The 13,067-nt window shown below is 46.8% G+C and overlaps 2 protein-coding genes across 2 annotated transcripts; one reads left to right on the forward strand and one right to left on the reverse strand.

Annotated features, from left to right (window-relative positions):
• The first annotated feature begins 636 nt into the window (after positions 1-636).
• Positions 637-1,750, forward strand: LOC100839497 (lachrymatory-factor synthase). Its single transcript, XM_014898325.2, has one exon. The coding sequence runs from the start codon at positions 774-776 to the stop codon at positions 1,443-1,445; it is 672 nt and encodes a 223-aa protein (XP_014753811.1). The 5' UTR covers positions 637-773; the 3' UTR covers positions 1,446-1,750.
• A 7,575-nt stretch (positions 1,751-9,325) lies between these two features.
• Positions 9,326-13,067, reverse strand: LOC100826638 (monoacylglycerol lipase). The gene is made up of 7 exons (XM_003565001.4): positions 12,561-13,067; positions 11,231-11,269; positions 11,047-11,117; positions 10,475-10,539; positions 10,294-10,383; positions 9,977-10,069; positions 9,326-9,851 (listed from the first exon to the last, which is right to left on the reverse strand). The coding sequence occupies exons 1-7, from the start codon at positions 12,986-12,988 to the stop codon at positions 9,435-9,437; spliced, it is 1,203 nt and encodes a 400-aa protein (XP_003565049.1). The 5' UTR covers positions 12,989-13,067; the 3' UTR covers positions 9,326-9,434.

A 13,067-nucleotide genomic window follows, 5' to 3' on the forward strand; every position in this document is an offset into this window, starting at 1 on the left:
TATGAATAAATGTTCGCATTATAAACGCAAGTGGGCGGATAACGCATATCAGAGCGCATTGCTTGCGATTTTCTTGGAGACACTAAACATCATTCTTTTTTGTTATTTTTTTTTGTCTTTTACACATCTTTTTCACTCTTCTGTTCGATGTCTCGTTTGACTGATTTTCCGCAGCAACTTCTGGGACATTTTCTACCATGCGCCCTCCTGCTAAACATGAGATGTTCTGTCTAGTTTAACCAAGTTTACGAAAAAAATGCACCAACATCTATGAATCTCGTAACTAACATTGGCAATATCAATAAATTAATATATTACGAAGATGTATATAATAAATAAAAATAAATTCTGTTTGTATATGCCGGTAGATGTTTTTATAAATTTGGCCAAACTTCAATTCTTTTGTGAACTCAGGACACAGTTCGAACATCATTTAGTATTTTACGAACGGAGTTAGTAATAGTAATACTTGTCTCTGGTTGCACTAAAACAGCGACAAGTATTTAGTAACGGAGAGAGTAGCAAAGTAGAAACAGCCATTTACATAAGTGAACAGTGAACTAGGCACCGATCCGTACAAGTGGGCGAATCGTGGCCGCCCGGCCAATCCGGGCGACCTGAACCCCAAAACCCCAAGCCCGAGCGAGCTATAAAACCGCCTTGATCGAACACTCACTCCATCGAAACCGTAAGCACTCCTGCACACGCACGCCCCGCATCCGGAGAGCACCGAGAAAGCAACAAAGCCGCCAAAGGGCTGTGCACAACTGCACATGGGGATGGCAGCCGAAACGCCGTCGACGGACGCCGTACCGCCGCGGCCTGCTGGCAAGGCGTGGGAGTGGGAAGGGCGGGTGGTCTCGCCAGTGCCGGCGGCGACTGCGGACGAGGCGTGGGCGCTGCTTTCCGACTTCCTGGCGTTCCACCGCTGGCACCCGCGCGTGGCCGTCTGCCGCCTCGCTGCGCAGCCGGACGCGCCCTCGTCCGGCGGCTCCGGCACCGGCGGGCGCGTGGTGCGGTACTGCGAGGGCACCCCGCGCGACGACGGGCTGCCGGCCGACTGGGCGCACGAGACGCTCCTGGAGCACGACGCGGCCAGGCGATTCTTCCGCTACGAGATGAACGACAACAACATGGGCTTCGGCATCTTCTTCGCCGCCTTCCGCGTCGTCGCTCTCGGCGCGGCCGCTGACGGCGCCGGGACCGCGGGGTGCGAGCTAAGGTGGGAGTTCGAGTGCGAGCCCGTGCGCGGCACGGCGAGGGAGGCGCTCGTGGCCAGGCTGCAGGCCGGGCTCGACGGCATGGCCGCGCGCGTGCAGGAGCACGTCATGTCCGCGCGCGCCGCCGCCGCCGTGGAGGCTGCCCCCACGACGTCCCTGCAGCAGGCGGCTTCTGGTCTGGAGGCCGCCGATGGGCTCAAGCTCGACAACTCCATCGCCGTCTGAAGTGAACCTAACCCTCGCTCGTTGCCTCCATGTATGCCTGATCGTCTCGTTTCTTCCTCGCACTCAAGTTGCATCTTCTCCCCCCGCAAAAACAAAAGTTTAATGTTCTCGATCGATGAATCGGAGATATTTCCTTCTGGGCTTATTATCAAGCATGTGTACGTACGTAGCCGTGTGCAGGCGCGGTCGGGTTGTACACCGTCCGGTGCTGTACCAGTTCCGGGAGTGAACGTACGGTGCCTGTAATATATGGAAGTCAGTGCATGGCCAGATTTGCCCCTTTTTAAAGACCGGTTAAGTCGATCTGCACCTGCATGTGCATGGCATATGCCATCTGATGTGCGCTGTTTTTCTGACGCTCTGCTGATCTGTCTTTCTTTTCGATCGGTGGACCGGTGAACAAGTGAAGTGGCCTTGTTAGAAAGTTACGGAGAGTAACACACACAAAGCGCGGTAAAATAGATCGTCGCCGTACGCCCAACTTTGCCGAGTTCAACCAAAACAGAACAGACATGGCCGGAATCCTTATCTCTGAAACATAGCTGCTTCAAAGTTTTAAGCCAACACATTCAACAAGAAGGCCATGCAAATGCGCCAACGTCTAGCCAAGATGTGAGGTAGTAGGAGTACATTAGTCGTCGAAGAATTCTTCCTAGCCATCTCTTGACGTAGAAGACACAGAAGACACTGCCGGCCCACTACTCGTAGCGACGGGTCCGGTCCTAGTCTGAAACACTTTGCCCTCTTATCCACACGAATAAAAGGTCGACCACCAGTTGCGGTCTCGTACCACTTATCTCGGAACAGCTGCCGTTTGTCGTGCCATCGGGCAGGAAGGGGCCACCTCTCAACACTCGTCGGTGCCGCGCTTGGCCCGAGATATATCACCACCGTAGAAAAATGCCTAGCAATTCAAAGAAAACCCAAACCCGAGCAAAAATCAAAGATTACAACCGGCCAACCGGGCGAACGGCCGCGGCCACACAGCCTCGACACGCCGCCGAGAGAACACATCCCCTGAAAGCAGCCAACAACTTCGTAGTAATCACCCAAAGATCGATGATATATCGGCCATGGTTATTTCTGAAAAACTAATAAAAACGACTGGCGAGAGAGCCGAGGGATAGATCATGCGGCACACACGTATTTCTGTCTGCCCGGGGTCCCAATCACGTCAAACTCGCTGGTTTCCGCGGTGCTAGAGCGCCCGCAGGTCAGATGGACGAGCCTCATCTCGTTCCGATCCGGGGCCGTCTTATCGCGCAAGCTTTTGCTGCCGATGCCATGCCACGGCACAGCTCACCTCCGGCTGCCACTCCTGCCTGCCAGTGGCGCTGGCTGGACCGGAACCGTGCATGTGCAGGGAAATTATTGCGCCCTGGCCTGCCACTGCACCTGCAGGTGTAAAGAGACATGGACGTAGACTCAGAAGTTTGTTTTCCGATCCACCCGATTTTTGTCCGTCTAGTGTAACGATGAACGTCCTTTGCCGTACATGTGATAGGCGTACGTACGCATGCGACTGCACGTGTTACTTGCTTCGTTCATAAATACTTGTCGTCATTAATGAGTTCTATTTTCTTGTTCCAATGTCGTATCGAATGTTGATCTTGTTGGTTTGTGTTCCAAATTCCCAGGGGACGGAAATTCCGGTCCAACTTCCGGCCGAACCGCCGGATGCTCTCTGTTACTTTTTAGGAAATTGCGGAACTTCCGGATATTCAAAAATATGGGGAACTTCCGGCCTCCAACCGGAACTTCCTGTGTGACCGTTACGGATCTGAGTTTTCCTAATGTTCCTACTATATATATCCCTTGTATGCCGCCGTTTTGGGCAGTGTTCGCACGAGTTGAGTTCGTGAAATCTTCCAGGCGTTGCAAACACTCCCATATAGTGAAGTTTCGTTGGATGGCGTCCGGGGTTTTTCCCTCTCGTTGTTTGAGAGGGTTTTCCACGTTAAATCCGTGTGTCTTTGTGCTGTGATTTCTTCTTCGTTCTTACTTGTCGCGTTCATAACAAGTGGTATCAGAGCCCCAGGTTCCGCCTAGAGTTTGCGACATGTCTACCTTGAAGTTCGATCTGCCGCAGCTGGACTACACCACACGATTCTCGTTGTGGCAAGTGAAGATGCGGGCGATTCTCGCCCAAACTTCAGATCTAGATGAAGCGCTTGATTCCTTCGGCAAGAAGGATGAAAAGGAGTGGACTGCCGAAGAGAAACGCAAATATCGTAAGGCTTTGTTTTTGATTCAACTTCAGTTGTCCAATATTATTTTGCAGGAAGTGTTGGAGGAGAAATCTGCATCAGCCCTGTGGCTGAAACTGGAATCGATCTGCATGTCTAAAGATCTAACCAGTAAGATGCATGTAAAGATGAAGTTGTTTACTCATAAGCTGCAAGAAGTTGGATCGATAATATCTCGTATAACTGTTTTTCGAGAGATAGTTTCTAACTTGCAAGTTTTGGAGGTTAAATATGATGATGAGGATTTAGCCATCTTACTCTTATGCTCGTTGCCTAGTTCCTATACAAATTTTCGCGATTCAATTCTTTATAGCCATGACTCTCTAACCCTTAATGAGGTTTTAAAAGCACTTATACAGGAAGAAAAGATGAAGTCTGTGGTGCAGACCGATGGGTTGTCGTCAAAGGCAGAAGCTCTGCAGGTTCGTGGCAGGACCGAGCAGACGAACAACAACTATGGCAACCGAGATAAGAGCCGGGACGGAAAAGCTCGTTCAAAGTCCCGTGGAAAAGATAAGTTCTGCAGTTATTGTAAGAAAAATAATCATGTCATTGAAGATTGTTATAAACTGCAGAACAAGGAGAAAAGGAACGGTACCTACAAACCGAAAGACAAGTCCGATGGTAATGGTAAGGCCTCTGTCGTTTCCACCGACAGCTCTGAAGGTGAATGCCTCGCTGTTCTTGCTGCTTGTATTTCCCGTGATGATGAATGGATTCTTGATACGGCATGTTCCTTTCATATTCGTCGTAACAAGGATTGGTTCAGTTCTTATGAGTCTGTGCAGACTGGAGATTTTGTGCATGTGGGCAATGACAATCCTTGTCATATTGTTGGCGTTGGGTCCGTTCAGATCAACACCCATGATGGCATGACACGCACATTGAAAGAGGTGAAGCACATACCAAACATGGCAAAAAATTTGATCTCGCTTAGTACCATGGATTGTGACGGTTACAAGTACGTCGGAGGGCGTAGACTTTTGAAGGTATCTAGAGGTTGTCTCATTCACATGATAGGTGATATGAATTCTGCCAAATTATATGTTCTTAGAGGTAGCACTTTGCCTGGTTTTGCTGTTGCCGTTACACCTAAAGATTCTGATGATTGTGCAAAAACGAATATGTGGCATATGCGTCTTGGGCATATGAGTGAACATGGGATGACAGAGTTGGTCAAGAGAGAGCTGATCGATGGCTGCAACTTGAGTAAGCTTGAGTTTTGTGAGCACTGCGTTTATGGTAAGCACAAGAGGGTTAAATTCGTTTCTTCCATTCATACCACCAACGACATATTAGATTATGTGCATGCTGATGTTTGGGGACCTTTCCGTAAGACTTTTATTGGTGGTGCTAATTACATGCTTACCATTATTGATGATTACTCAAGAAAAGTTTGCCCTTATTTTTTGAAACACAAGTCTGATGTTTTTGGTGCTTTTAAGAAGTGAAAAGCTATGGTAGAAAAGCAAACTGAAAGGAAGGTGAAAATTTTGCGTACTGATAATGGTGGTGAATTTTTTTCTGATGAGTTTGAAGAGTTTTGCAGCAATGATGGTGCGGTTAGGCACTACACGGTTGCCCGTACTCCACAGCAAAATGGCGTGGCTGAACGCATGAATAGAACCATCATATCAAGGGCCCATTGCATGCTGTCCAATGCAGGTTTGGGCAGGTGTTTTTGGGCTGAGGCAGCTTCCACCGCATGCTACCTCATAAACAGGTAACCTTTTATTCCACTTGACAAAAAAAACTCCCATTGAAGTATGGTCTGGTAAACCTGCTGATTATTCACGGTTGAGAGTTTTTGGTTGCACCGCTTATGCTCACGTTGATAATGGAAAGCTAGAGCCTAGAGCTGTTAAGTGCATTTTTCTTGGCTATGGTTCTGGAGTTAAAGCTTTCAGGTTGTGTAATCCTGAAACTAAAAAGATTTTGCTGAGCAGAAATGTTGTCTTTAATGAAAAAGTTATGTATCACGATACTTTGTGCACTGATGCCTCTCGCATTGAAGAGGAGAGACTTAAAGTGCAGGTGGAGCATGTTGATGAAGTTGTTGACAACGATGATGCTCAGGTTGATCATGGTAATGATGATGGGAACAATGATGATAATAATGATGATATTATTCCACCCTCACCACCTGTTTTGCAGCAACCCACACGGTCTATTGCAGCTGACCGTCCAAAGAGGAATAAAGATCCTCGCCCACGTTTAATTGAAGAGTGTGATCTTGTTTATTATGCTTTGAGTTGTGCAGAACATGTGGAGCATGATAGTGAACCGGCCACATATAATGAAGCTGTTGTTTCCGGCGACCGTGTGAAGTGGTTGTCTGCCATGCAAGAGGAGATGCAATCTCTTGAGAATAATGGCACATGGGATGTTGTGCCCTTGCCTAAACAAAAGAAGGCCGTTCGCTGCAAATGGATTTTCAAGAGAAAAGAGAGTTTGTCTCCTAATGAGCCTATGAGGTTTAGGGCAAGGTTAGTGGCAAAAGGTTTTAGTCAAATATCAGGTATTGATTACAATGATGTGTTCTCTCCAGTGGTAAAGCATAGTTTCATCCGTACTTTCTTTGGTATTGTTGCTATGCATGATCTTGAGCTTGAGCAGTTAGATGTGAAAACTGCATTTTTGCATGAAGAGCTTGGGGAGGAAATATACATGGACCAACCTGAAGGGTTCATAGTTCCTGGTAAAGAGGAGTTTGTGTGTAAGTTGAAGAAGTCACTTTATGATTTGAAGCAATCTCCTAGACAATGGTATAAAAGGTTTGATTCATTTATGATCTCACGTGGTTTTAGTAGATCTCAGTATGACAGTTGTGTCTATATTAAATTTGTTGATGGATCACCTATATACTTGCTGTTATATGTTGATGATATGTTAATTGCTGCCAAGAGCATGAAAGTAATCACTACTTTGAAGGCACAACTAAGTAGTGAATTTGAAATGAAGGATCTTGGTGCTATTAAGAAAATCCTAGGTATGGAAATTAAAAGGGACAGAAAATCTAAGTTGCTATTTCTTAGTCAGCAAAGTTACATTGAGAAAGTACTTCACCGTTTTAATATGCATGATGCAAAGTGTGTTAGTACTCCTATTGCTTATCATTTCAAGTTGTCAGCGTTGCAATGTTCTACTTCTGATGAAGATATTGAGTATATGTCACGAGTTCCCTATTCTAGTACTGTTGGTTCCTTGATGTATGGCATGGTTTGTTCATGTTCTTATTTATCATATGTTATGAGTTTGGTCAGTCGTTACATGGCTAATCTCGGTAAAGAACATTGGAAAGCTGTTCAGTGGATTTTTCAGATACCTCTGTGGCACATCCAATGCTTGCTTGAAGTTTGGCAAGACTGATGAGGGATTCGCTGGCTATGTGGGTTCAGATTTTGCTGCCGATTTGGATAAGAGGAGATCCCTCACAGGTTATGTGTTCACGGTAGGTGAATGTGCTGTGAGTTGGAAGGCAACACTGCAACCAGTTGTTGCTCAATCTACAATCAAAGCAGAATATATGGCTATTACTGAAGTTTGCAAAGAATCTGTTTGGTTGAAGGGTTTGTATGCCAAGCTTTGTTAAGATGTTTTTGCATTAACCTGTTTTGTGACAGTCAAAGTGCTTTTTACCTTACTAAGAATCAGATGCTCCATGAGAGAACCAAGCACATTGATGTCAAGTACCATTTTGTTCGTGACGTTGTTGCACAGGGCAAATTGAAGGTATGCAAGATCAGCACTCATGATAATCCTGCTGATACGATGACAAAGCCTGTTCCTTTTTTTAAGTTTGAGCTATGATCAAGCTTAGTTGGTATAACTGTTTAGCCCCTAGTGGCTGTTCACGCCGAAAGTGTTTTCTTTGTTTGTTTCAGAAGTTGTTGATGTTCATGTTACAAGGAGAAATTTGCTATATGAAGGAATTTGTCTCAAGGTGAAGTTTGTTGATTTGTGTTCCAAATTCCCAGGGGCTGGAAGTTCCGGCCCAACTTCTGGCCATTCCAGGCGCCGGAAGTTCTGGCCGAACCTCCGAATGCTCTCTGTTACTTTTCGGAAAGTTGCGGAACTTAATGCGGAACTTTCGGATATTCAAGAATATGCGGAACTTCCGGCCTTCAACCGGAACTTCTGGTGTGACCGTTACGGATCTGAGTTGCCATAATGTTCCTTCTATATATACCCTTTGTATGCCGCCGTTTTGGGCAATGTTCGCACGAGTTGAGTTCGTGAAATCTCCCAGGCGTTGTAAACACTCCCATACAGTGAAGTTTCGCTGTCTGGCGCCCGTGGTTTTCCCCCTCGTTGTTTGAGGGGGTTTTCACGTTAAATCCGTGTGTCCTTGTGGTATGATTTCTTTTTCGTTCTTAATTGTCGCGTTCATCACAATTACGTACATCCATCTGGAAAAAAAAAGTTTGTCATGTACATTGATGGGCCTGGCCTATAACACAGCACCTAAAACCTGGGTCGGGACAACACCACGGCCCAAAACAATTGGTTTTACATCATCTCGAGCGACGGCCCGGATAGCAATGTATTAAACGGAGCAGAAGGTACTAACAGCGACTTAAGATCGTGTCAATTGCGCTATGAGGTCCACACCTTCGGTTACGCCCAGCCGGAAGCCCGGAACCCTAGCCGTGCCAGCTGGTCCGGGAGGAAGAAGCGATGCCCCCACGGTTTCATGGGCCGCCCACGAAAAGAACCAACGGGCCAAACATCCAATTGAATAAAGTTGGCCTTTCCCCTTAAAAAAAAGCTTTTCGATCAGTTATTGATTAACGTCTTCAGAATACTACACTGGCTCAGCCATTATCGTGAGTATGTTCATGGAACTTTCACACCCACCGACCCTTCAACGGTGTTGACTTGAAAGAAAACTGCCCAGCATCCCCATCCACCAGTTGCTGACTTGCTGTTGACTGTTGACCTTCTTTCTTCTTCTTCTCCTCCTCCTCTGCGGCTTCCTTCTTCCCATGCTCCTGCTCAGATACGACGGCAGCGGAATGGTTTGTTCCGAAAGACAGGTCTGATCAATATATGGCTTTTGAGTTTTGATTAGAGTAGAAGAATACAGCCTCCCGCTGGAGGCGCAGAAAGAGAAGAGTAGGCAACTTTTCCTTGATGTACAATGTGCACCTAATCATGGTGTACCGCTCACCATTGTTGACTTGAAGCTGCCTAACGGTCCCAACCACCACTTTGCACATGCCCGTCTGAGACAGCTAACGACATGCCAGGATATGGTTAGCTGCTGGTTTTCATTTTTTAATGTTATTTTGCACCCAGGTTCGTATCAAAGGAACCAAGTTTTGTCTATTCTTTTTCCTGCGGAGCACTGCACGTCGGATCACAATTTTCTGCACGAATGCATAGTACCGAATGCCCATGTGTATATGTACTGGACTGAGATCTGTTTGCAAACTAACATCAGTCCACCAATAATTGGTGCCTAAGCTTTACAAAACCGGAGAAGGGCTCCAAGCCAGCCGCAGCACGTACGCGTTATTCTTTTCGGCCATTTTCTTATCGACAGCAGTTGCAGATCATGTGAAATGAGGATCGCCACATCGAATTGTGATCAGAACAAATACGAGCAAGAACGAGAATCAAGCCATCGTGCCATGACTGCAATCGATCCTTCGGCTGTCATCTGAATACTCTTCATATAATTATTTTCCGTTTAGCGCATCATCTTCAGACAACTACACTTGATATATATATATATAGTTCATCATACAGCTTGCCGCCCGAGCATCCGGTCCATCCACCCGATTATATCAGCGGCGACGTCATCGCGCTCGGGCTCGAAGAGCAGGTCGTGGAGGAACCCCTCGTACAGCCTGAGGTCCTTGTGCCTGGACGCGGCCTCGTGGAAGAGGTCCTGCGACGCCAGCGGGTCCGTCACGCGGTCCGCCGTGCCGTGGAGGACCATGAACGGGACGGTCACCTTCTGGAGGTTGTGCAGCAGGTAGGAGGAGATGCGCAGGATCTCGTGGCCCGTCCGGACCCTGATCGGCCCCGTGTACACCAGCGGGTCCGAGTACTTGGCCAGCAGCGCCGCCGGGTCGCGGGACACCGGGATACCTCGCTTGTTGGCTCCCTTGAACTGGAACTTTGGTGCTATCAGTGAGAATATCGGTGCCACGGCCTGCATTGGTTCAGACAAGTTTCTATGACGTTGTTTACTTGTCGACACGCAGACACACAAAATGTACCAAAATTTGAAGATTTGAGGATAAAATCGAAAGCAGAGCTTATGAGTAGAAATATTACCCCAACTATTGGATGGGCTGGCTTCACTCGCACAGCTGGTGAAGTCAGGATGATACCTTCCAGTCTGGTTCTGATGTGAGCGTACAACGACGCCTGCAAAATGACAGCTAGTGGTGAGCTCGCAGGAAAGAAGGAAATTAAGCTTGTTAAATGAGCATCGTCAGCCAAACCATTTCAACCAGGCTATTTTCTTAATGCTTTGCACCATTCTCCGCCGTCAGGGTATGCATTGTTCACAGGCCCAGAGGAGTAGGGTCAGTGTCTATATCTGGCCTAAACATTGAAGAAGGAAAAGGGTTTAATTTAACAAGCCATACCTTCAAAACAACAGCTCCACCAGTTGAGTGGCCGAGAAGAAAACAGGGGACCCCTGGACTGTCCAGCATAATTTTATCGAGAAGTACTTCCTGTTCAGAGATGATGATGTTGGATACATATTACATGTCTTTGCTCCTTCTATCGAATGAAACAGGAAAGTAAGCACAGAGACAGACTTACCATGTCTTCTATAACATAATCTAGTGAAGGCACATAACCGTGCAGACCATCGCTGCCACCATGGCCTGTTATGAATAAAAGCTTAAGTTAGCCTGCTGGTGTTGAAATGTGTTGCTAACACCTCACTGGACAAAAGAGACTGAAAACTGTGGACAGCTTCTTCAAGTGCTGTTGGTTTCACAAGAATGAATTTTAAGATGAATAGCATGGCAACCTTACAACATGGATTATATTTTATATTCCTAAGTTCTCTAGCAAAAACATTTTTATTCTAAATATATTGCCATTCCATTACTAGCAGCGAAAATCTAACACTTCATTAGCTTGATATACATAATCAACAGGAGAAATCAATAGCTGAATCTGAACAGTTCCGGACCTTCTTTGCACACATCAAGCAATTAAGAACAAACAGTTTGATCACAAAGCTCCAAGATATAAAGATGCAAGATTTACCAACATGCCTACTAAATTGATTGATTCTGATCCTCAACCACACCAACCATATTTAATATTTCCTATAATAGAGCAGAAGTACACATGTTCAGAAAACAAGAACTAGGTTTACTTACCTATCCAATCCATTGCATATACTCCAAAGCCACATGATGTCAGCTGCTCGGCAAAATGCAAATACCTTCCACTGAAACACAAGATCAAATGTATTTAGTAATGCCTTTGATTACAAAGAGTAAATGAACAGCCCATGAATAATATAGATACAAGTACAACAGTGACTCGACGGAGTTTGCTTACCTATGCTCATTGAGCCCATGTATGATGACCAGAATACCCCTGAAGAGAGACGAAAATAATCAATACAAATTTAATGGGGAGAGAATTGTATACTTGTGTCACTGGCTCACTGCAAGTAAAAAAAAGTTTCAGTTGACGCTCTAGGCTTCCTTTCTGATAAAAGAGACTGAAACAGAACCAACTTTTCAGAAGGTGTCACACATCTCGAGCCATAAAATTTGTCAGCAACACTAAGAGTACCTAAAAAAGTTAGGAGAGATGGATTACCTAAACTAGTTGCGGTTATCTCCTTTTTCAACTTCTGTGTGCTGGGTTGACTATAGTGTGATTTAAATTGTGACAGACCTCACGGTCAGGCCATGCAACCACACACTCGGAACATTCAAGAATTAAAAGAATCTATTTCCTCCTTTCTTGATTGCCACGTTTTCCTGAGTCACATTGAGCCTTAAGGCATCTCATGGGAAATGAGGGATAAGAATGGAACAACAGTTGGAGATAAGGATTGGCTCATTTTCGTCTAATCCATTCCGCTTTATATTTGATCATATTTTCCGTATTTCTAAGTTGCTTCACACTTGTCCTAAAATAAGCACAAAGCTATCATCAATTTAGTCAACTAGTTCAGGTGATGGACAGAATGCGTACAAGAATACTATGACAGCCTAACGACAGCCTGCGACGAAGACAAATCCAATGTATCCTAGGCGGGGTAACGATTAACGAATGAATAGTGGCGTTTTGTGGGGGAAATGGATGGCACTCTCAACGTGCATTGCACGGCACGTCTCTCATGAGAGCAAAAGACTCTTATCGCTAATACCTAGGGTTTAAATGTTGATCGCCTGCCATTATCACACAAACATGTCGAATAAATGGGACTCAGACTTGCAAGCACCTAAACAGGAGCAGAAATGGGAACTTTTAACTGAAACTACCACAGTTGGGATGAATGAAGATCATTGAAAGCCGTAAGAGAACTATTCACCACCAAGAAACAGCACAGACGAATAAAAGGTTCTCCGGATCACCACCCAAACAAAATCTCTGTAAATTTCTGAACAAAATGCCCAGAATTGTCGCAAAAACACCTAGCTGACTGGCTGATTGAAACGAAAGACCAAATCATGCAAAAATGGCCCAGCTTCTGCGTAATCACAGGCACAACCAACCGTTCCCCTCTACTCCACCGATACAACAAAGGCGAGAAGTAAAAAACTCTGAAATACGGACAACGAAAGCGAAATCCACATAAACCAACAGAAAATAAAAACCACAAATTTCCACAACAACCCAAACCGCTACGGGATCGCGAACGTCACGGGCTCACCTCATCTCCGTGCCGGCGGCCGGCGTCCAGACGCGGCAGAAGAGCGCGTTCCTCCTGGCGCCGGGGATCACGAACGTGGCCCACCTCCTCCCGGCGTCCTCCTTCCCGTCCGCTTCATCCTCCTCCACCATCGGCACCTCCTCCGCGAGCGCCCTGCGTCGGCGCACGTCCTCCTCCTCGGCGAGCGCCCTGCGGCTGCGACGGCTCCGGCTCCTGCCGGCCTTGCCCATCCCGGCGTCCGCCGCCCCCGCAGGCGACGCGTCGGGGCGGCGGCGGCGGCCGACGAGGAGGACGAGCCAGAGGAAGAGCGAGTGGAGCGCGACGGCGACGCGGAGCAAGGTGCGGCGGGACAGCACGGACCGGAACACCGGCACGATCCGGCCCGTGGCGCCCGAAGTCATCATCATCTCGTCGCCGCCCACCTCCATCGCTTCCTCGCGTTTTTCCTTCCTTCTTTTTTTCCCTCTTCTTTTACTTTTCCTTCGCGTTTTACGCGGTCCCGGAGTT

Source organism: Brachypodium distachyon, chromosome 2 (genome assembly GCF_000005505.3).
Source record: "Brachypodium distachyon strain Bd21 chromosome 2, Brachypodium_distachyon_v3.0, whole genome shotgun sequence".
In the NCBI taxonomy this organism is placed as follows: domain Eukaryota; kingdom Viridiplantae; phylum Streptophyta; class Magnoliopsida; order Poales; family Poaceae; genus Brachypodium; species Brachypodium distachyon.

Excerpts from the sequence above, each read along its gene's own strand:
- LOC100826638 (XM_003565001.4), bottom strand. The coding sequence starts at position 12,988 with ATGGAGGTGGGCGGCGACGAGATGATGATGACTTCGGGCGCCACGGGC. Across the intron at positions 10,540-11,046 it reads ATATGCAATGGATTGGATAG|GCCATGGTGGCAGCGATGGT; the intron begins GTAAGTAAACCT and ends TATTCATAACAG. Across the intron at positions 10,070-10,293 it reads GTGGAGCTGTTGTTTTGAAG|GCGTCGTTGTACGCTCACAT; the intron begins GTATGGCTTGTT and ends GTCATTTTGCAG.
- LOC100839497 (XM_014898325.2), top strand. The coding sequence starts at position 774 with ATGGGGATGGCAGCCGAAACGCCGTCGACGGACGCCGTACCGCCGCGG.